The sequence below is a fragment of the Trachymyrmex septentrionalis genome, unplaced genomic scaffold, assembly GCF_001594115.1.
Source record: "Trachymyrmex septentrionalis isolate Tsep2-gDNA-1 unplaced genomic scaffold, Tsep1.0 scaffold148, whole genome shotgun sequence".
Lineage (NCBI taxonomy): Eukaryota > Metazoa > Arthropoda > Insecta > Hymenoptera > Formicidae > Trachymyrmex > Trachymyrmex septentrionalis.
The window spans coordinates 654,381-675,384 of record NW_017304631.1 but is presented as its reverse complement, the minus strand read 5'-3'; the positions used below and the strand labels follow the sequence as shown (position 1 = coordinate 675,384).

At 36.0% G+C, this 21,004-nt stretch overlaps 3 protein-coding genes across 7 annotated transcripts in view; 2 read left to right on the top strand and 1 right to left on the bottom strand.

The window, feature by feature from the left end:
• The first annotated feature begins 32 nt into the window (after window positions 1–32).
• On the top strand, window positions 33–6,698 carry LOC108745789 (palmitoyltransferase Hip14). 3 transcript variants are annotated; one of them, XM_018482144.1, is made up of 11 exons: window positions 33–111; window positions 215–300; window positions 1,978–2,116; window positions 2,279–2,478; window positions 2,692–2,901; window positions 2,981–3,275; window positions 3,428–3,628; window positions 4,128–4,289; window positions 4,353–4,509; window positions 5,033–5,277; window positions 5,890–6,698. In XM_018482144.1, the coding sequence occupies exons 3-11, from the start codon at window positions 1,979–1,981 to the stop codon at window positions 6,124–6,126; spliced, it is 1,845 nt and encodes a 614-aa protein (XP_018337646.1). In that variant the 5' UTR covers window positions 33–111; window positions 215–300; window position 1,978; the 3' UTR covers window positions 6,127–6,698. The 3 variants fall into 3 exon arrangements, with proteins under 3 accessions (XP_018337646.1, XP_018337647.1, XP_018337645.1); XM_018482145.1 differs by having other exon boundaries at window positions 68–300; window positions 2,996–3,275; XM_018482143.1 differs by having other exon boundaries at window positions 68–300.
• A 3,286-nt stretch (window positions 6,699–9,984) lies between these two features.
• On the top strand, window positions 9,985–11,994 carry LOC108745777. Its single transcript, XM_018482119.1, has 5 exons — window positions 9,985–10,248; window positions 10,525–10,702; window positions 10,779–10,813; window positions 10,872–11,199; window positions 11,398–11,994. Exons 1-5 carry the CDS (start codon window positions 10,089–10,091, stop codon window positions 11,822–11,824), a joined length of 1,128 nt encoding a protein of 375 aa, XP_018337621.1. The 5' UTR covers window positions 9,985–10,088; the 3' UTR covers window positions 11,825–11,994.
• LOC108745778 (MOB kinase activator-like 2) overlaps window positions 11,981–21,004 on the bottom strand; it is a 28,866-nt gene continuing 19,842 nt past the window's right edge. For 2 of the 3 annotated variants that reach the window (XM_018482122.1, XM_018482121.1), the window contains exons 2-5: window positions 13,797–14,051; window positions 13,572–13,696; window positions 13,159–13,386; window positions 11,981–12,635 (exon numbers count right to left, since the gene is read on the bottom strand). In XM_018482122.1, the coding sequence (XP_018337624.1) occupies window positions 12,556–12,635; window positions 13,159–13,386; window positions 13,572–13,696; window positions 13,797–14,051 (688 nt within the window). In that variant the 3' untranslated portion in view covers window positions 11,981–12,555. Of the gene's footprint in view, window positions 12,636–13,158; window positions 13,387–13,571; window positions 13,697–13,796; window positions 14,052–16,266; window positions 16,987–21,004 lie in introns of those variants that run through there. The other variant, XM_018482120.1, reaches the window with a different exon arrangement.

The following is a 21,004-nucleotide window of genomic DNA, read 5'->3' as shown; positions in this document are numbered from 1 at the left end:
CAACGTTCGTCGAAATCGCCGAAGAGGACGAGCCCAACGGCGAGCTGAAAAAGGAGTAGTCACGTGATCGAGGGTGTCGTACCGAAGATCAACCCCGACGGCTCAGCCATCGTACGTGAATGTGTGCGCTCGTGTGATATGCCGGTGTCCCACTTCTTGGTGCAGTACGATACCATTCGTCCCTTAAAACTAACTATTTGCTTCGCGTCACTAGGGGTTCGGTCGAGAACGCAGCCGTGATCGTCGTCATCCGCTACTATGTGCATTACGCATTAACAACGCATAAACACTGTGATCAAGGTGAGCCGGGGCTGTTTCTCCTTGTATGTACGTTACCTATGTATATGTAAAGCGATTTATTTTTATGCGCGTTCCGAAGATCGATCTGCGAATGTATGGTGAGTGCTTTTCGGTTTTTCCGTCTCCCTCCATTTGTTGGGGAAGCAAGAACGTGTCAAGGGCGAGTTCCGAGGGTGAGTCGCACCGCGTCGATCTCCAAAATACGTCAAAATACGCTGAAGAAGAAAGGGGTGTACATATTGCGTTTAGAATTCTGATTCGTTTAAGTGGAAAAATAGCTATCGCTTCTTGTTTATCTTACGTAGTTATCTATTTAAATTATCTTACAATCTGAAATAGCAAAAAGTCCGTGATGTGGTATCATAATGAATAAAAATGTACTACTACTATTACTTCGATTTTATAATCAAGATATCATGTGGAACAAGATTGCAAGTGTTGCAAGATTAACAAAATTGTTATTGTAGAGTCTATCTTTACATCGTAATTCAAAAAAATTAACTTTCTGTATGCTTCTATGAAGCCATCAAAGAATTAATTAAATTCAAAAAAACAATTTCTTTAGAAGCTACAATTGATATTTAATGAATATTGTTTTACATACAAAATGGATTTTATAACATGTGGACATAACGTCAGAAATAAATTTATGACACAAAAAATTTATAACGTATATCTGATCTTGATTCTAAATTACAGATATTTTTGTTTCATTAATTACAAACTGAGCTGTCATTTTTTTTAGATACAATATATTAAATTAACATATATATTATAATGTATTTTTTTCTTTTTTTCCTCTCTTACTGCTAGTTGTCTTAAGTGTAAAAACTTATGTAACAGCTAAAAGAAACACTTCTATAAAAGTTTTTTTTTCTTTTTTTCGAAGTATAAATTCAATGTATACATATCTTTTATATGCATTTATTCACTTCATACATAAAGATTTAAAAGCAAAACTAAATAAACAGATTCAATGTTCTCTTAGGTATTCACTGAATATAGACAATGTATAGTTGGAAAGAATATAACCTATAGTAGCCTTTACAATATATATGATTTAGTGTGATTTATGTATACTGTGGCGTACAACATTAGTCTATGACATGAATATAAAATAGTACATTGTGCGTCAAAGAAAAACAAGCATTTATTTAAGACTCAAGGATATCGATTTTTTGACATAGTTGCAGATAGAAAACTTTGGTTTTTTGTGCAGTTGTAAGATGAATAATAAATTGCATGAATTGCATTAGTGTTCAATATTAACTGTGATGAAGTAGTTGTTACCGTACTAGAAATTCATATCATTGAAATTACAATCTAGAACAAAATTTCAATATTTATATTATTAAATTGATACTGTAACTTTTTTATTTTATTTATTTATTTTTATTTTGTTTTCTATTCAATTATTTTTTTGTTAAATTTTGTTTTTATTTGAACCAGAGGTCTGAAATTTTTTAAAAGACAGATTAGAAAATATGCACTAAATACTAGCAGTGATTATTTGCATAAATATAAATTACTTCAAAGTTGTGTAACAACTTTATTCGACTTTATATCTCGACTAATATATCTCTTTATTCAACCTTAATATATCTCTTGCATTAATATTTTCTACACTAGTATAAATGTAGTCTTTAGACTTAGTATATGTTCTTTTGTCGGTTATAGCATGTATGCACTGCAGATGCAGACTGCCTGCCAGGGCGATGGCACCGGCGAACCTGATGATCCCAGTAGCCTTCATCAGGAACCAGTGCGACCTGCTACCCAAGATTGCAGCTCTTTCGATATTGTCAGAGCTACGCAGGTAATGTTAGTGATCGAATTAAAGAACGTATTTTTTTAATTTATGTTTTTAAAAGATGAAAAAATTATGCATTATATCTTGTAAATTTACGATAAATTCATAAATGTGCAATCCATATTACTAAATTATATAGATTTATGATTGAATGAGATATATTTGCAGTATGGGGCGTTGGAGCGAGTGACACAGTTGGTAGAAGCTGGTGCCGACGTGAATCAGCCAGATTCGGAAAATGTGACGTTATTGCATTGGGCTGCTATAAATAATCGTAAAGATATTGTCAAATATCTTATTGCAAAGGGAGCCGTAGTCGATGCTATTGGTGGTGATTTGGCCTCCACACCATTGCATTGGGCCACGAGGTCAATATTTTTACTAATATTAATATTATTTAAACTGTGAATGATATACAGTTTTAATGAGAATAATTGAAATTTTTTGGAAATAAGTCATTTTATGCAATGCATTAAGCTTCCTACAATTTTGCATACAGCCTCTATTTTTTTAATTGAATTTATAAGATAGCTTTAAAAAAAAAACTTAAAAAGAGATTTATTTTTCAATTGTCTTTCCAGACAGGGCCATCTCTCCGCGGTTGTGATTCTAATGAGGGCAGGTGCTGATCCAACCTTAAGAGATTGTGAAGGCTTCTCCTGTATACATCTGGCGGCACAATTTGGCTATACGGCTATAGTGGCTTATTTGGTAGCAAAAGGCGTGAATCCAAATATGCCAGATAGAAGTGCCATGACGCCCCTTATGTGGAGTGCCTATAAAGTTAATAGGTACACAGAGTACCGAATTGTTATTCTACAAGTTACTTGTTTTTTCAAATAGAATAATGTTATGTTGGTTACTTTAAAGTCTTTCTTTTTACAGTCTAGATCCAACGCGACTGTTGTTGACTCTAGGTGCATCGCACTCACTTACCGATAATTTGTATGGTAATACCGCCTTGCATTGGGCCATTATAGCAAAAAACAACACGGCGATATCCATCTTGGTACAACACGGAGCCTCGTTAGATCTGCCCAATTTTCGAAATGAGACGCCAATGGCGCTGCTAGGTCCGCATATCAGCGCGACATGGTTAGAACATAAAATCAGGGATGAGATTAAAGAAAAACAAGGTCGTACGAGAACATGGTGTAGAGATAAGGTAACGATGACATATCATAAATGTGTCATAGTGTGTTATAATATCTGTGTATTTTTTCAAGTTAATTTTTTAAGACAGAATTTGAACGATTAAGCTAGACTTTTCCAATTCTTCTATATGATTGTTTCATTATCATATATTTTTTTTTACAGAAAATTCGTTGGTATTGTATGGTCACTACGCCGCTTATAGCATTTTATGTGATTGGTATGATTCTACAAAGTGGATGGGATTATTTATTAAAACTAGGTGCCTTTATCACCCTTTATGTAGCGGTGTATTTAATGAACCATTTCGTGTTCGACGAACGGCTATTTCACGTTTTGCCAGTGTCGATTTATTTTGCAACCAAGGTGAATATAATTCCAAGACGTATTCTCTAGATAACCAAAAACGTTTATGAGCGATTTCCGATAAGCTGTAAAACGTGATAAATAATATTGTCGATAAGATGATAAGCTCAAAACCAGTGTTACTTACTTAAATACTTACTACATAAATATTGCAGTAATACAATAGATAAAATAAATATTAGTAGCACGTAATGAAAGTAAATATAACTATATAATATTTAAAATATTAATTAATAATATTAAGAAAATTTCGAAATTGTAAAAAAATTCTCATGCTTATCAATAGATAGTTAAATGCGATTTTAATAACATAAAATATATAAGAAGTGGAATATAAAGTTGTTTATAAATTATCAGTATTATTATCTATAAATATATCTTATTTATATACTTTATGCATTTTTAATGAATGATTATGTCAATACATTTATTAATTCATTACTTGCTGATTTATACAGTCAATTGTAAACTGTATGCTAATTTTTCTTTTTTTTTTCAGATGTGGATATATATTACATGGATTTTCTGGCTAGGTATCCATGCAGCATGGTATTTATGGTTGTTATTCGTCGGTGGATCTGTTCCTCTCTGGATATGCTTTCTACAGTCTTGGCGGGGTGATCCCGGAATTATTACGGCTACTCACGAGGATAAATTAAATGTATACCTCTTGTTATTTTTACATGTAAAATAAACACAAATGTATGTATATTTTTGTTTACAGACGATAATTGAATTGGCTGAATCAGGTGGTTTTGAACCGCAATGGTTCTGCAGTAGTTGTTTAGTTCGAAGACCTATAAGATCTAAACACTGTGCTACATGTGATCGTTGTGTAGCACGATTCGATCATCACTGTCCATGGATTAATAATTGCATTGGTAAGTGGTATACAAATATTCTATAGGATCTATGTATAATTCTTTTATTGACTAATCAAATTGCCACATCTGTTTACTCCGTTAGTAGAACTCCGTTTATTTGAATAGGAGGGAAGACATTTATAAGTCCGATAATTGAATAGTTCGAATAGAAGTTCACTAATTCTCTTCCTTACCAGAACTTATTAGTTCTGATAATAGAGGAGCTAGCGTTCAGAAAACTGGAGTTAAATACGTCGAACTCCTGTTATCCGAACTACGGCATCATAGTTCCAATAATAGAAGTTCAACTATAAGTTTGGAATATTTGAAACTGAGCATGCTTGTTCCGTATAAATGAAGTGCAGATAAATGAAGTTCTATTATATTTAAATTTTGATGCTCAAATAGTTTTTATTTTTATTTATTTTGTTCTCTACTTACTCTCTCTATCTTACTTGTAAAAATTAATAAGTCATATATATTTTATATAAAAATTAAGACAGCTAAAGTAGAATAGCTATTATATCCTACAATTTTTCAGGTACACATAATCACAAGTATTTTCTTGGATTTCTGACGTCTGTGCTAGGATTGTGCATCATTATTTTATTCGCCAGTGTACAATATTGGCAATTCGAGTGCTGGTCAAATTTAACGAATGGTCATAGTGCAGACAACTATCTAGTAGCTGCAGCTACCTGCGACGCTTGGGTGATGTGGGTAGCAGCCAACACGTCCCTTCATTTTTTCTGGGTCGGAACTTTGTTAGCTTGTCAATGTTATCAGGTATGGTGATATTGTAATTTTATTATGTTGTACCGTTGGTATGGGATACAAACGAAGGTTCTCGGAGTTGGATGAGTGAGAGAGCACATTTTGTAATAAAATTTTAACATTTACAATTTTCCTTGTAGTAAGCTGGTAAACTCGAGGTCATCAGATTCCCTTGCGATAAGATGCCGATCTGGCTGTCGCACTTAGATCGCGATATATGATTACAACTTGATGCACTCACGCGACTATTATCATGTTTGCTCGATTTTTACCCTTGTTTCAAATGCGGATATTTAATCAGATCTGTTTTGCTGAGCTGATCAGCTGATTGGGAACTTGCCCTGATTTTGTACAGTTTTCGAAATTAAATTAACTTTTGATGTCCTCTTTATCGTAATTTGCAAATTTTGCGTTTTCGCCATGAATTTCGCCAAATTTTAGGTCTTTGGCAATAGTCGCGCAATCATGCTACAAAAATAGATTTCTATCTAGTTGTAGTTGTAACTATAACAATTATAATTTTTATATATTTTGTAGTTTATCATCAACAAAAATGAGAAAACTTTTGATTTTTAAATTATATTACCGCGACTATTGTAATATATTTTTAATGTGTTTATACAGATTATGGTCCTGGGAATGACGACGAATGAACGTGTAAATGCCGGTCGTTACAAACATTTCAAGCAAGGGAATCCGTTCCATCGCGGTGCCCTACAGAATGCCGCCGACTTTTGTAACTTTAGCTTTTGCGGAGTGAAGGCAAAACCTAGCTCGGACTGGTTGCACAGTTTTGATCTCAAACAAAGTATTGAAAAGTTACCTTTGCTCACGCAAAAAGATAATTTTCAATACGTTTAGAGTTCTGTAAGCAGCCATAAAACGCTAATTGTACACACATACATACACCATATCACTTATGCCTGACGTACTCCTTGGCTACCAAAGAGGTTGCCACAAACATGTAAGTGACTTTTCAATACGGCAGTAATTATGCATACACGACGATTATGCATTTCGTCGAACACATTCTCTAAGTAGCTCTATATAACAATCGCTAAATAACAATTTTTTGACTTGTTTGTCGTAAAAGACTGTTATATTGCGCGAATGTGCATATCCCACCTATATTCTATTTAAATATATCAATGAGTGATTAATCGATACAAATGCACAAATTTCATGATTCAAATTAACCCACCATTGCCCACATATAATACATGTTATATTGAATAAGTTTCTGTATTGTTTTTTTAAGCTGTAAAATTACAATTATCGATAAATGGAAAGAGGTATATAAAAAAGAGATTAAGATTGGAAAAGTAATCTGTAACATAGAAATTGGACAGCACAGGATTACTAATTTCTTCAATCATTTTAATTATACATGATCCTATTTTTATCTTTAATATTGAGGTTTCTTTCTACCAAAACTATAGGATAACTATTCTTTACATTAAATGTGTATTGTAAATATTTATCTTGAATCGTACTCATTTATTGACATTTATTAATCATTTCACATCTGATTTCAATATTGCAATCCATAAATAGCAACTAATGATGATTCAACAGATACTTGCACTTAAGAGTTTGAAAGTATATATTATTCTTTCTCTCTCTCTCTCTCTATCTCAGTGATTATATATTATAAATCTAATATTTATAATTATATAAGTAATTTAATCTACAGAATCACTATGTGTGGTTACAGTTACTTTATTATCAACAGAATAATTCAGGAAGTCTATATATTTCTCATTGATGAAAATATTCAAAGAATATTTATATGCATTTATTCTCGATGAATTCTATAATTGGTAATTGAAAAAATTGATAAATATACATAATGATAAAATTCATTGAGAGACAAGAAATAAATATGCAAATAATGTTTAAAATTCCATATAAAAGTGTAAAATTAAAATAAATAATAAAGATGTGGGGCCTATGTGACATTGCTATAAATTAGAACGCATAAGAAAATCAAATGCTGTGTGGTAGAATTATTATAGCCAAAAAGAACTATAGCTATTTATACTGTTTAGTCTATATTGTTCGTATTTGTAAGAGACTCTACCTGAATTAAGTGCCATGTTATGCTTCTTGAAATGCATTTATGTGTACTCGACATCGCAAATTTTTGTTGAGATCATACTACTATTTGTATTGGTTACTGTTGCGACTAAAATGTAATATTTATAATAATGCGATATTTGCGATTACAAATCAATAATTTATTTAAGAACTGTGTTATAACATATATGAAGCATATCTTGTCAAAAACATTTAGATCACAAAGTCGCTTTTCATATGTTAAACAAAGAATAAGTCTAGAGCATCGTTATGCATCAAAGAAATGATTTAAATCGACTAAATATAACAGAGAGTTCTCTGTGTGTGTCTATTGTAATTTACTATTTAACTGATAATTCTTCCAAATTATATGTACAAATTATATTGCAGAGAAAAAAAAAAGAGAATTATTGCTTGTACATTCCAATTAACGGTAGCATTTTATAAGAATGAGGAAGGATGTAGGAAATGTCAATTTGTAGAATATCTCGTCAAATCTTTCGATTCCGATAAGTTGATTGATAAAGAAAAAATATATTGTATTATTTTTAAATGTGCTCATGGAAATGAAAATTGCGTAAGTGTAGCGTAAAATAGATTGTTCTAAGTTTAGAGAAGTATGTTTTACGTTTTTCTAAATGTAAAGTATTCTTATTTTTTAGGAAAATAATTTTAATGTGATGACTCTTGATTTCGATAAATGCATATACATATAAATAAATCGAGTTAGTATTAAGGTTATTTGCACAGTTTTGATTTACAATTAATAGGTATTTAGTATATGCGTATATGTAATTATCTTAAATACGCGTAAGAATATGCTAAAGGAAATATCGTACATGGTGTGTTTAAATCGACGAAATTTTTTTCAATTATAAAAAATTCAGTAATGATTTATTTGTATGTAAATGTTATTTATTTTAACATGTCTATAAATAAGTATTTTACTTTATTTTAGTATTGACTCTAACATAAGGACTTTATATGATTCAAGCAAGTCTTTAAGATCATTGGTATAAGTTTAACTGTCTCCGATTTTTAACGGTTGTATTAATTAATACTTTTCATCCTTGATAACTTCTTGTACAGAACGATGAGAAACATTCGTGTACAAAATGTTGAAAAACACAGATAGTTTTAATATGAGTATACTTGACATAGCAATCGCACGATTACTGCAAAACGAGTACTCCATGTCAATGTGTTAGCAAAAAATACGTGTATATTATAAATATATCAATATACATAGAAGACATAACTAATTGTATTATAATATTATTTGTCAGACAATTATGTTTGTTAAAAGGTTATTTCGCGTCGGACGATTCGATTGTTACATTAATTACTTTTATTTCTCAATCTAGTCTAACTGAGATTAGTAGCAAACAATAGCATTGATATATTTTGTTAACTGTGCTGTGTTGTGATTACTTCCTACACGGAAGCTCTAACCATCGAAATAAGCTGTATTAATCTTCTAATGTATTGTGTAATATTTGCAGATCAGGATCGAAATCGATATAATTTGACTGAATTTCACACAAGATGAATAACATGGACGCATAACAATTTTCACGTTTATTTACATTATAAATGAAACGCAATAATGTTCAGATTTTCGTATAAATTATACCGATTTCCATCCTCGCAAATCATGAGTATCAATGCGTCGTTAAGCAACCGAAATGATATGACATACAAATAATACGTTTTTACAACCGAAAAATATACATGCAGCGTCATAATGAATGTTATTAACACACGCACGTTTCTTACATCGCTACATTTTTTAAGCTCCATAAAAGTAATTTTAAGATTATACGAAATATATCTTATCTTATAAAAAAAGGAAAGAACAGATGAATTCATAGATATAAAGTTATAATTCATGCGACACCTTTATCGTTACTGTGATTTGCGAGGTAATATGAAAAATATATGTAACATGCATACATTGAATGTTTGAATGTTTGCTGTTAAATTTTTGATGAATTATAACATAATATATACATGATAATGGTGCGTCCCTATTATCTTTTTAAGTGATAATCGTCCTATTTTGCTTCCAAGTCTGTCATGTAAATAAAAATTTAACATGTCTAATATTATACTTCACTCGATAAAAACTCAATTTGAAGCAAAGTTGTATACATGTGTGTTCTGCTTTTTTCTTGCAAAATTAAATCGTCGTGCTTTATACATTTTCCTTTTTTTTTTCCATTTTTCCCGCAACTATGACAGATAAAAAAAACTTTTTTGATTGCAAGCAGTTCTCAGAATAACGTTCTACAATCGATTTTCAATCGTGACAAAATTGTTTGCTGTAATTATTTATTTCTTTGTATGTATTTTTATAGGAAAACAATTACGCGTATAAACATTGTTATTTTTTTCATCGTGAATGTTTTCATTAATCTACAGTAGAGTTTTCTTTAGAAAATTTTATTGGATTTGATCTTCTTTATATATTAATTTTTAATATTAATTATCATGACTCTAATACGTCTGTAACATTTACGTACAAATTTCCATATCGAGAATATAATCGAGAATAAAAGTTTGAATGTATCATAATTTATGATATAATAAAATACGATGGTTTTTCTTACACCATGGTATATATGACTGCAGGTCGCTTTTGTTATCGTTTTTGTTCCAAGTTTATGTTGCAGTTTGGTTTACGTTATATTTGACGTTGATGTTATTTTAAGTTTTTATGTGTTTGATCGTAAGGGAATGCGTTTAACATGGTTACCGGAGAGGATTGTTCCTGCGCTGACACGACGGAACCTTCCAATTTAACGTCCTTGCGTTCGGATGACGCTACCTCGGCCATAAATTCCGACGTAAATGCGGTCTGCACCGAAACGGTCGATAAGAGAACTGACACTGTTGAAAACCCCAAAGGCATATTGCCATATATTCTTCAAACATTCTATGAAAGCAAACTATATGTATTATACAAAGCATCCTAAAATTACACCAAATATTTTTTTGACAGCAGATTCTTTAATTGAACAGTCAATGTTTTTTATCAAAAATGTCAATGCATAGAGGAGAATCTATTAATACCTTGGACAAGTCTAAATTAGTATATTGTTTCAATACATCTTGCGCTATATATAAGTCTGTTTTATTTATTTTTATTTTTATTAAATCATTCTATATATATTTTGTATGCAGAAACGGATTGCAAGTGTTCTGATGCATCGCTAGTTGAAACTTACTGCATAGCTGCGCCAGCCGATATCCCGTCCACGGTTCCAGGAAGACCGGATCGACAGTCGCTTCGAAAAAAATCGAGGAGCCAGCCACCTGCAACGCAATCGAGTTTCCCATGCCTTTATCATAGCCATAAAATGTAACATCCGCCCGTCGTACCTATGTATCTTATTTTGTTAGTCGATCTATTTCTTAAAGCAGATTTATCGTTCCAGCAATGGCTATGTTCTGCCCGTGAAACTCAGGGAAGGTACATAGAGACGCCGTCAAGATGCACCGAAAATAGTAATGATAGTTACATTTTTCAGATAAACCGCAATCGCGTCCGTTCTGGAACCGCTGGAAACGGTCGAGAAACGGCAAAAAAGATAAGATGTATGAGATAAAGCTAAAGCAAGTACAGTGTCCCCATTATGCCAAGCGTGTAAACGGCGCGCCAAAACAGCACATCGTGCTACAGCCACCTCACGAATTTCAACCTTGTATCTCCCACAAAGAACTATCGGACGGAATATCGAGTAAGAATGCCAAGCACGAGCCTGTCAAACCGAAACCACCTCCAACGAAAACGAAACTCAAGAGAGAAGAAATAGCGGAAAAGATCGAGATCTATTATTTTGATCACGGAAATTCCGCGTAGGTATTAACCATTCGACGAGATGACAATAATATTTCTTGAAGAACATAAAGGATGTTCTCCAATTTGTTTCAATTTGCGCTCTTTCGCAACAAATTCGTCTTAATATTTAGATTAATTTAAATTTTTGAATTCATTATAGCTAAAAGATCAAAGAAACGATGTAATCAATCACTCAGATATAATACTTCTCGCAGATATTATCGAACAACCGATTGCCATCCTGTACTAATCACGGATAAATGTGCCGAAAAAACCGATCAGGCGGCAACTCGTTTTTGGGCGGAAATCTTCGGTACAATTCACATCGGTATCGCCTTCGTCACAGCCTTTATTCTGCAGCTTCTACGCTTCGTGCTCTACAGCGTGATCCGGCCGTTGACAGTGGGAATACTTCAATTAATAGCGGATTACTTAATAAAACCATTGCTGTCTATTCTGTTCAACGCTCTCGTGCAACCGATATTGATCCTGCTCTACAATATTGCGACGTCATTGAGGGATCTCTGCGAACCGATAGCCGAGGCGATGGGTTTATTCCTGAGGGAGATCGCAAATGTCTGCGCTGCAATCAGGATCGTGGAGGTGAAGCACGTTCACGCGCCGACCACCGCTAGCACTTGAGCTCTCACAAGCGAAAATTGGAGACTCTTAAAGATTGAGTTTTAGTAACTTAACTAAAGACTCGATGGATTTTCGTGAATCTGAGATCACAGACTCACTTCCGAGGGAAATTTGCATTTCTGTGTGACGCACTTTCAATTCATGACCAACAACACATGCCTTAACACCAGGTATATATTTGGTATTATTTTAACTTTACAATATTATTGTATCATTTTTTACAGAACAAATTATCTCTTATAGCAACTAGCTTTGTCAATAATAATCAATGTTCGTTCTTTGTCACTCTTGCGCATTCTTCGCTCTCGCTCTCTTTCATCTTCTTTCTTTCGTTCTTTCTCTCTCTTTTCCTTCCTCATGTATCTTACCATTTAATAAATTATGTACAATCTCACAAACAACAAACAGAGGAACCTAATTACATCATATAGTTGTTCACACTTTGCTATGTACAGGTACTACTGGTATATTTTTTCTTGTTTTTACAGAATCACTGCTTTCTCTCTCATTCTCTCTCGCACTCTTTCATTCTCTTTCTCTCACTCTTTCGTACTTTTTTTTCATTCTTACCAGCCGATCATATCGCAAATACGTTATTTTTCGCATGTAATCTACAAAAAGAAAAAAAGGAGACAAAAAAGAAATCGAATGAACGAACGTATCGTCATCTATCGTCACCTAGTCTCAGGAACTGCAACCTCTGCTCGTTCGCTATAACGCATCGCAGCGATCTAGGTGGTACTGCTAGTGTTCGTAGTGGTCGGAGTCTCCTGGATGGCTAAGGTCTGCGAAGGCGCGGATGTCGAGTCACCTGCAAGCAAACAACGAAAGGAGGGATCAATAGCACAGAATCGAGCATGTATCTCTCCGGGTCATATAACGTAGTCGACCAAACATACACTTAATGCGCCGTAATTGGGTCCGTCCCTTAATCGCGCAATTGATCCGTAACTAACAAGGGAGTCTTCTCTCTGCAAGTTTGTGTATCGACGTCGAACTCTACCGTTGTCGATAACGAATACCGCAGAAATCTCAAAAGCACTCCCATATACATAGCTTCTATTCCTTTTATAAATACTCTCTAGCTTAATCTAAGCCTCGATTTAACTCAATCGTGCTTGTCTCGATGAAAAATTATAGTAACAAGAAGAGCTATAGTAACGTTCCCTGAGACACGACTTATTGATCGTCAAGAAAAAAAAAAGTCCACTGTTCAAAACGCGCAATCCAGTCTCGGATCTCTTGCCGGCATTGCATAATCGGCATCGATCAATACCGCATCGGTGGTAACAACGGTCGCAACGATGGTCGCGGTGACAGCGTATAAAACTTACCCAAGAGGGCGGCCTCTAAGTCCCCCAGGATCTCCGTCTCCTTGGGGTCTATAAGGTTGAAGCGTTGATTAAGGAGCGTGAGGTGGGCGAATACACAATTGAGGTGAGCGTGCAACCCCAAAAGCGCCACCTCCCTGAAGTGGCAGTGGTAGATGTGTGCCACTACGTGGTACAGTAGCCGCAGGATCTTACGCACTATCGACTCGAACGAGCTCGGGAACTCGTTTGCTGAAAAACAGTGGAAATTAACATCGTCGCAAACATTGATTGAATTACGATTATGTAGCGTTAACTACGAATAAAGTCAATAATTATTAAAACGAAGGTGTAAAGGTTTATTAATTAACTATATTGAAATATATACTCCAGAACATTACGAATTAAATACATGGGCGTTAAAGGGAACGACTTACCATATTTTGTAGGGAATATAGTTTCGTCGCTAACGGTGCGTTGCGTAAATGTCATAACATAGTCTATGTATTGTGGCGCCGCAACCCTCGTTTTCTTTCCCTTTTCGTCGAACCATAGATACGTTCTGGAACGATAAATCATTTCTCACAAAACGATCGATTGCTATCGATCCGTCGTAACTTCTATGGAGTGGTTGAAACGCCTCGGGCAAGGAGAATACGTACCTTAAGCCGGGACCGGTCATGTCGGGACAGCCCGTCATGGTGCAAAACTCGGATATTGTGCCATAGACGAGATTAATATGGTCGAACAATGCGAGGGTGTGCGACGCCAGCCATTCGTTGTAGTCCAGGCCGGGCGGTAGGTCCACGAGCATCCTCAGGTCCAGCTCCGGTAGCTGCCTTTCGAGAGCAGCCTCCTCCAGGTACAATTTCGGATCCTCCGTGGTTCCCGCATCCTTCTCCTTTCGTCTGGCCTTTCTGCAAAACGAGAAAGCAGTCGTACGGTCAGCCAGACGTACCTCGGCAAGTTCTCTCAGTACGCTCAAGCCAATCAAGCAGAACCACGGGTGTCGCGTGTAAGAGGCGTAAATATATACATGTAACACATCACAGCCTGTGTGTAAATGAGATTAATGGGCACGCTGTCCGAAACCAAATTGGAGGACATCGATTTTTATTTATAGAATTTTATTATTATAAAAATCGAAGAGTCCATAATTAACTAAATTTGATTTTGAACAGCTTATACACATAGATAATAGAATACTTGCAAAAGGGACGAGAGAGAGAGAGAGAGAGAGAGAGAGAATCGGTTTTTTTTTATTATAGAATTGATAATTATACAGAGAAAATGACTTAAGATTAAAATAACGAAAATGTGCCAATCCTAAAATATAAAGAATAAATGTTATAGATGATATATCGAATACGTCGTGTCGTTTAAAGCAAGTCTCCGGGAAAATCAACAGAACATTTTTACAACGCATCATTATTGTCGTTTCACAGGCACGCTAATTTGTGGTCCCCAGATTGACCGAGAGAGGAACAGATTGGACAGAGCGTTTTGTCTTTAATCGACTGACGCGAATTCATTAATCAAATCGGCGAATTATCGGATTTGCACGATTACCCTCGACGCTTCCCGAGTCTATTCAATTTGTCTTCAATTTATCAGCGAAGCCGAACGTTGTGTTTCTCACATCACGCCCTCAAGAACGAATCGAACTCATTTGTATAAATAAGAGAACGTTTCTAACATTCGCTTAATTAGAAATCTTTTAATAGAAAGTCACAAAATAATGCGGCTCTTTGAAAAATCGAAAATAATTATAAAAATCGATTGTTGCAATGCGCTATTATTGTATGCAAAATAGAAATTTCACCTCACTTTTGCCAGTAAATAGCGATAATATTATAATATAAAGCGCTATATTTTACATATTAATAAATATATAGAATGTTCCATTGTATATAAGAATTTAATCAAATCTTTTTACAAAAATATTTTTTTTTTCCTTTAAAATAGCAAAGATTTTCAGATAAAATTAATTAAGTATACTGGTTATTGAGTCTTCTGAATATCATTAATAATGAAGTCAGAAGATTAAAAGTTGAGACATTGATTAATTAAATTTTCGCAAAAGGAAAGATTACTTCAAATAATTTATTATCGGAACTATTATATATTCAAGAGACATCCTGTATATTTAATACAAAAAAAAATCTTTACAAAATAAAATAAAAAAAAAAAAAAATAATTATTAATATATATACATATACATATGGAAAATTACGAGATAATAAATCTATTACTACGCTGGTGCAAAAGATTTGATGATTACTTGTCAAATAAAGTTAAAAACAAAATTATACAATTTCGTAGCATATTTCCATTAACTAAAAAATAGGCATTATTGCTTCTTCTAGAAAATAAATGTTCAAAAACGCTTTTTCGAAAAACTCAGATAGGGGAACGTTGTTTTACTTTAAAAATAAAAGGACGACAAATGTGTATTGCACCAATGTAATAATAAATATCAGGAAAATAAACGATAGTTCTAATTATCGCACGCAACTAACACAGAGTGTCCTTGTTTGCACGTGAGGACTAAACATAACAACTGATTTTCGGCTCGAGCTTGCTCAGTACGCAGCAGCCGCGTCGCACATTCAGCTTCCTGCCAGTGAAAAATGCAATTACATGCAATAACGATAGCAGCGATGTTCAGCCACGTCTACACGATCCAAAGCGCGCGCAAATCTCTCTCTAGAAAGCAGACATGCTCCTGGAAAGAAGCTGCATCTCCGCATAGAAAGAAAAACGCTGACGTAAGTCAGTCCAGATATACAAATTCATCATCGTCCATGACGTATGTCTCTAATCGCGTACAACACAGTCATCTCAGTACAATAATACTCTAACGTCTATGACGCTATATCGATGCCCTTCATCAGGCATAGTTCACGACAATTTATTACGGACACTTCGATTCTTCCCAATATATCCCACAGTACATGTATAGGTATATCGCATAGAGAAGAGATGCGCTTTGATTCAACCCACCGGGCTAATTCCACGTTACGGCACGCACATATGCACATATCTATACGATATCGATATCGTTTGCGGGTTGCGGGAGGAAAAAAAGGGAAACCGGCGGAAGTCTAGAGGCGGAAGGGATAGGAAACTCACGCAACTAGCTCGCCGAAGAGCCTGATCTTCCTGTGGCAGGTGTCGAGCAAGGAGAGGCGCGAGGAGGAGGCGCTGCTCGAGCTGCCGGCGCCGGTACCGGCGCCGCCGTGGTGCACCGGCGTCGGCGGTGCCGAGACGGTGGTGGCCGAGGACGCCACCGCGGCCGCCGCAGCCGCGGCGGAAACCGATGCAGAAGCGGAGGGCTCCCGCAGGACGGTGATGGCGCCGCGCGCCGGCGAGCGTAGCATCGATGCTGTCGTCGCTGTCGTCTTTGCCGTCTTTGCCGTCGTCGCGATCGTCGTCGTCGAGGACGACCTCCTCGGCGCACCGCCCTCGTGCCCGAGGATCCGCTCACGCACGCTGGGTAGGCACCAAATCTTGTTCGTTTCTCATCGAACGATTAACAGCACGTGCCAGAACGTGCTCCCTCCGAGATCCCTCTCTCTTTCTCTCTTGAGATCGATCGGATTGAGCGATCTACGCGGTATATCGAGGAAAGATCGCGAAAACGAAATGCGAGAATCTCTGGCGCGTTAGGTAATTTCTCTCTTTCAAGTTACCAAGGACGGAATGCGTTTCGTGTCGAGAGAATACTCCGGAGAATCTCCTTATTCTGGCCTTCGATACACCTGCTCCGTTAACGTCAGGCTCGGAGAATCGGTCGGATCTGTCTCTCTCACGTCTATATATAATTAAACTTTAGTCATTTCTTTTCTAACCAATATCTTATTAATTTTTCTAATAAAGTCTCTTCTCTATTGCGTGTTTTTTCTTCTTTTTTTCTTCTTCTTCTTCTTCTTCTTCTTCTTCTCCAACCGTTCTTAATACTTATATACTTTAAACGTGTTATTCAGCTCTTACAAATCCTGGCAATTTTCCTAGTAATATTTGTTCATTCCGTGCTGAAAAAACGATCAACAGTCAGCAATCACTTGACACTCGTCGCAGATCTTGATTTGTAGTGATTTTCCTAGCTGTGATATTTTATATAAAAAAAAATCATGAAACCCTCTAAGAGACTGTTGAGTAATTATTTCTCATTTAATTCTCACGCCTCTCAAATGCTTTCGGCTCTTTTAGATTCGGACTGTCCTAGTAATTTTTAATTCTCCCAAGGATCTATAATGCGTAATTCCTTCCGTTGATTTTTTTCTCGATTAATTCCTTGAAATTAAAAACAGCTTGGCTGAACTAATCTCGAGTTCTAGTTCGCCATGTTTCGTCGTCTTACCAGGTCTGACGATTTGTTAGTAGTACTGATGACGATGGCGCTCGATCTAATCGGCCCGAGAAGAAAATAACTCGCGGGGGGAAGACGATTGAAGTTGCGGAAGACGCTCCTTGGAAGACAATCGATCTCGTTTACCGATAGTCGCGAAAGATTATTCACGATTCGTCGAATCTGAAGCAAAATTCGAGCGTTCTCTTTTGCTCGATCGTTACGTCGGAGAAGTTGAGTAACAATTCAAGCAGATATACCACGTCATAGCTATACTGTGCGGATGAATGTACTGATAGTCCCAAAGTTCCATTTTGATCAATGCAATGCAGCAAATAGGAGTCAATATATAATTATTACACTCCCGGGGGGAATCTACATTTTGAAGTATCAAATAAATTGCATTTCTCCGTCTACTACCTCACTTCTTCACGTTCTCTCTCATCTACGTACTCCGTACTGTCGCACCCTCGCGGCGATCCGCCAAAAAATCCTGAAAAATTTCGGCAAAACGCCAAGTTTCTCATTTCTCGAGCTATCGGCGCGAATTTTGTCGCTTCGGTGTCTTTCGGGAACTGGGTTATCGCGTACACGTGCGTCCGTGATGCCACGAGGAAAAATATAGCCGGGAGCCGAGGGATTAGTGATTCCGGTCGGCCGAAATAGAATCGATGACCGTCTCGTGACGAGCGAGGGTCGAGCGGGTTCGTGCCTTAACTAACTTTTCGCGCATGTGGAATTACGCTTCGCAATATTCCGCAAAACGTACAAAACTCGTAGCCTATCGTGCTACAAAGTTCGGTATCGCGATTTTTCTCGACGCTAATGAGTGTTGGATGTAGAGAATTCTAATTTACTTTACGATATAAAATATAACGTGGTGCAAAAGTAAAGTACAATATAAATTCAAATGTAACATAAATATAATAAATTTTATTTATAGTATAACGCAAAATCGTTATTACGATGTAAATTGAAGAACGTAGTGCAAATACACGCTCGCGTATATTTCATTCTGGTAGACGATCGTTTTATAATTTGCCCTCGCGTTTTTTTTCTTTTTCGCGAACGCTTGTTTTATTCACACACAAAAGTCCACATATTGTTTTTCGCAAACGCGTTATTTCCTGCCGCGAGTTATCGGTACAAAGGTAAAACGTGAACTTTGTGTTAGACGAAACTCTAATAGCACACAACAGCAAAAGTCGAGAGAGACTTGCGTTTTTTCTTTTTTTTTTTTTAACATTAAAACGTGCGATCGCCGTTTTTCTTATGCTTTTCAAAGAAAAGTCGCTTGAAAAATATCTTAAAGGATAAAAATTGGAGCAATGTAAAGGCCCGTGTGTATAACGTAAAATGATTTTATAATAGACGAATAATTCACGTAGATTAAAACAATAGAGAATGTGTGTCTCAGCATAAGATTACCTTTTTTTTTTTTATTAATAATTTACAATTATGACAACGCTGCAATTTCCTGACAGTAACAAGAAATAACAGTGCGCACTGGAAACTTATCAACCCGGTTAGCTGTCCGAGCGGAAATTCGAGCATCGATGCGACGCAAAGTGAACGAAATCGAGCCAAATAGCTGCCAACGATTTCGACCGACTCGACGGAGCCGTGACATGTGCGTCCTTGATCGTGACCCGGATGAGGTCACGTCGGTCGGTCCAAAATTTAAATCGTATAACTCAGGAGTGTAGCGATAAGTGCAAGTAAATATAGGTTGCGATTTTCCCTTCCGACTCGAAATTACATCTCATTTTATGTGTTTCATAATTTATATATTTATATAAAATTTACGTATTGTTTATATACTTTATAAATATATATAATATTTTTAAGAAATAAATAAAATAATGCCAAATTTGATGATTTATTTCAAAAACACTAAGGCTTCTTTATTCCGCGGGGGTAAAAGAAAAAATCCCAGAAGCACCTGCACAAATTTAAATTCAGCTACTACAGTCTCGATTCTGACAGAAAGAATTCGTCGGTGAGAATCCCGAAGGATCAGTAAATAAAGGACCACCTTATTTCCTCGTCCTATGGGAACGTACGAGCTTCCAAAAAGCTTCTGATATTTTCTAAAAAAATTCACGAGAATTTTCAGATAGAAGGTACACGGATCGATCTACTTAATCTCCAGTTTGTATTGTTCTCGTTTTCTTTCTTTGTCCTACCCTTTTTTATTACGTAATAATGATCTACTTAATTTCCAACTTTCTCAAAGGTAATAATTTCACTCTTTTCCAGGATATTCAGAAAATGGAATTAATTTTGACATAAAAACGCTCGCGAAAATTTCTCTCTAATTTTTACAGACTTAAAAATGTAATATTAAATCTTCTATATATTTTTACAGATTAAAAAAAAATATATATATATATACATATTTCATTTTTATTTTCGCCAATAATTTTCAAGTTCCCATTAATTAGTCTGTTTAAAAAAATACACATTACGGACGTTTCCTCACGAAATCATCACGTCCTCCTCCCGCAATATTCGTGACACTTTTAATTACGCCGCATCGCGTCTTGCGGGTCGCTATCACCGACCATTTGACGGATCATAGCGAGTGAAAAAAGATGTTTTCTCTTTTACGTTGGAAGAAGAACGAGAGAGGCGGAAAAAAGGACGAGAGATCCGAAAGGGGTACGACGCATGCCATCGTGAACTTTCTAAACGCATCGACCGTACGTATCGAACTCGCCATCGTTCAGGCGAAGCGTAGTCCACGCTCTCCGCGCATTTCACGGCCGCGCGTATCAGGATCTGATGATTTCTTTCCTCCTCTCTCCTCCTCCGCCTTTTCTCCATCCGGAAACGAACGTGGCTCGCGGTGTTGCGACGACCTGACCTCACGGGGACGTAACGCGACGCGTCGCCGCCAAGCGCACGGACGCGACTGCCGAGATCGCGGCATCCGACGGTCGCGGAGACGTCGACGACGCGACGGAGAGCCCCGGCTGAAAACTCGCCGAAGTGCAACACGGAATTGTAGAACCAATGCTTCGAGTATCAGCGGATCCGTTTGCTGTCCACGTTACCGAAAGCGTTCTGACATTTTTCAGATTCCCGAAAGATTGAATCAACGGAAGGTGATTAATAATTCATTTTACTTGGAGTAGAGAGAGGCAAATACGAGGCCGCGTTTTCATATATATTTACCACGGAGAAAATACGGAGTTGTAAATTTTACGCAGAACAGAAAATTTGTATTATAGTTCTTAGAAATGATTAATTTAAACGCAACGCAACGAGATATATCGCTTTGATAAATTATCCAATTAATTCACGTTAGACACGGCAAGTAATTTTTAGACGTATTAAATGCGCCTGGTATTAGAAGCGTGCTATTTTATTATTACTTCTTATATTACCAGCTTCCATTTAATTTGAACTTATTTAATTAATTATATTCCTAGATTAATATTTACATTATTTATGCAGCTATCGAATGCTGTTTCGTTTCCCATCGTGTTTTCACAGTAAACTCTATAATATATACTA

Coding starts and splice junctions, on each gene's coding strand:
- LOC108745789 (XM_018482144.1), top strand. CDS start 1,979: ATGTATGCACTGCAGATGCAGACTGCCTGCCAGGGCGATGGCACCGGC. Junction 4,290..4,352: donor CTCACGAGGATAAATTAAAT/GTATACCTCTTG, acceptor TTTTGTTTACAG/ACGATAATTGAATTGGCTGA. Junction 4,510..5,032: donor ATGGATTAATAATTGCATTG/GTAAGTGGTATA, acceptor ACAATTTTTCAG/GTACACATAATCACAAGTAT.
- LOC108745777 (XM_018482119.1), top strand. CDS start 10,089: ATGGTTACCGGAGAGGATTGTTCCTGCGCTGACACGACGGAACCTTCC. Junction 10,814..10,871: donor GCCCGTGAAACTCAGGGAAG/GTACATAGAGAC, acceptor TACATTTTTCAG/ATAAACCGCAATCGCGTCCG. Junction 11,200..11,397: donor TTTGATCACGGAAATTCCGC/GTAGGTATTAAC, acceptor TACTTCTCGCAG/ATATTATCGAACAACCGATT.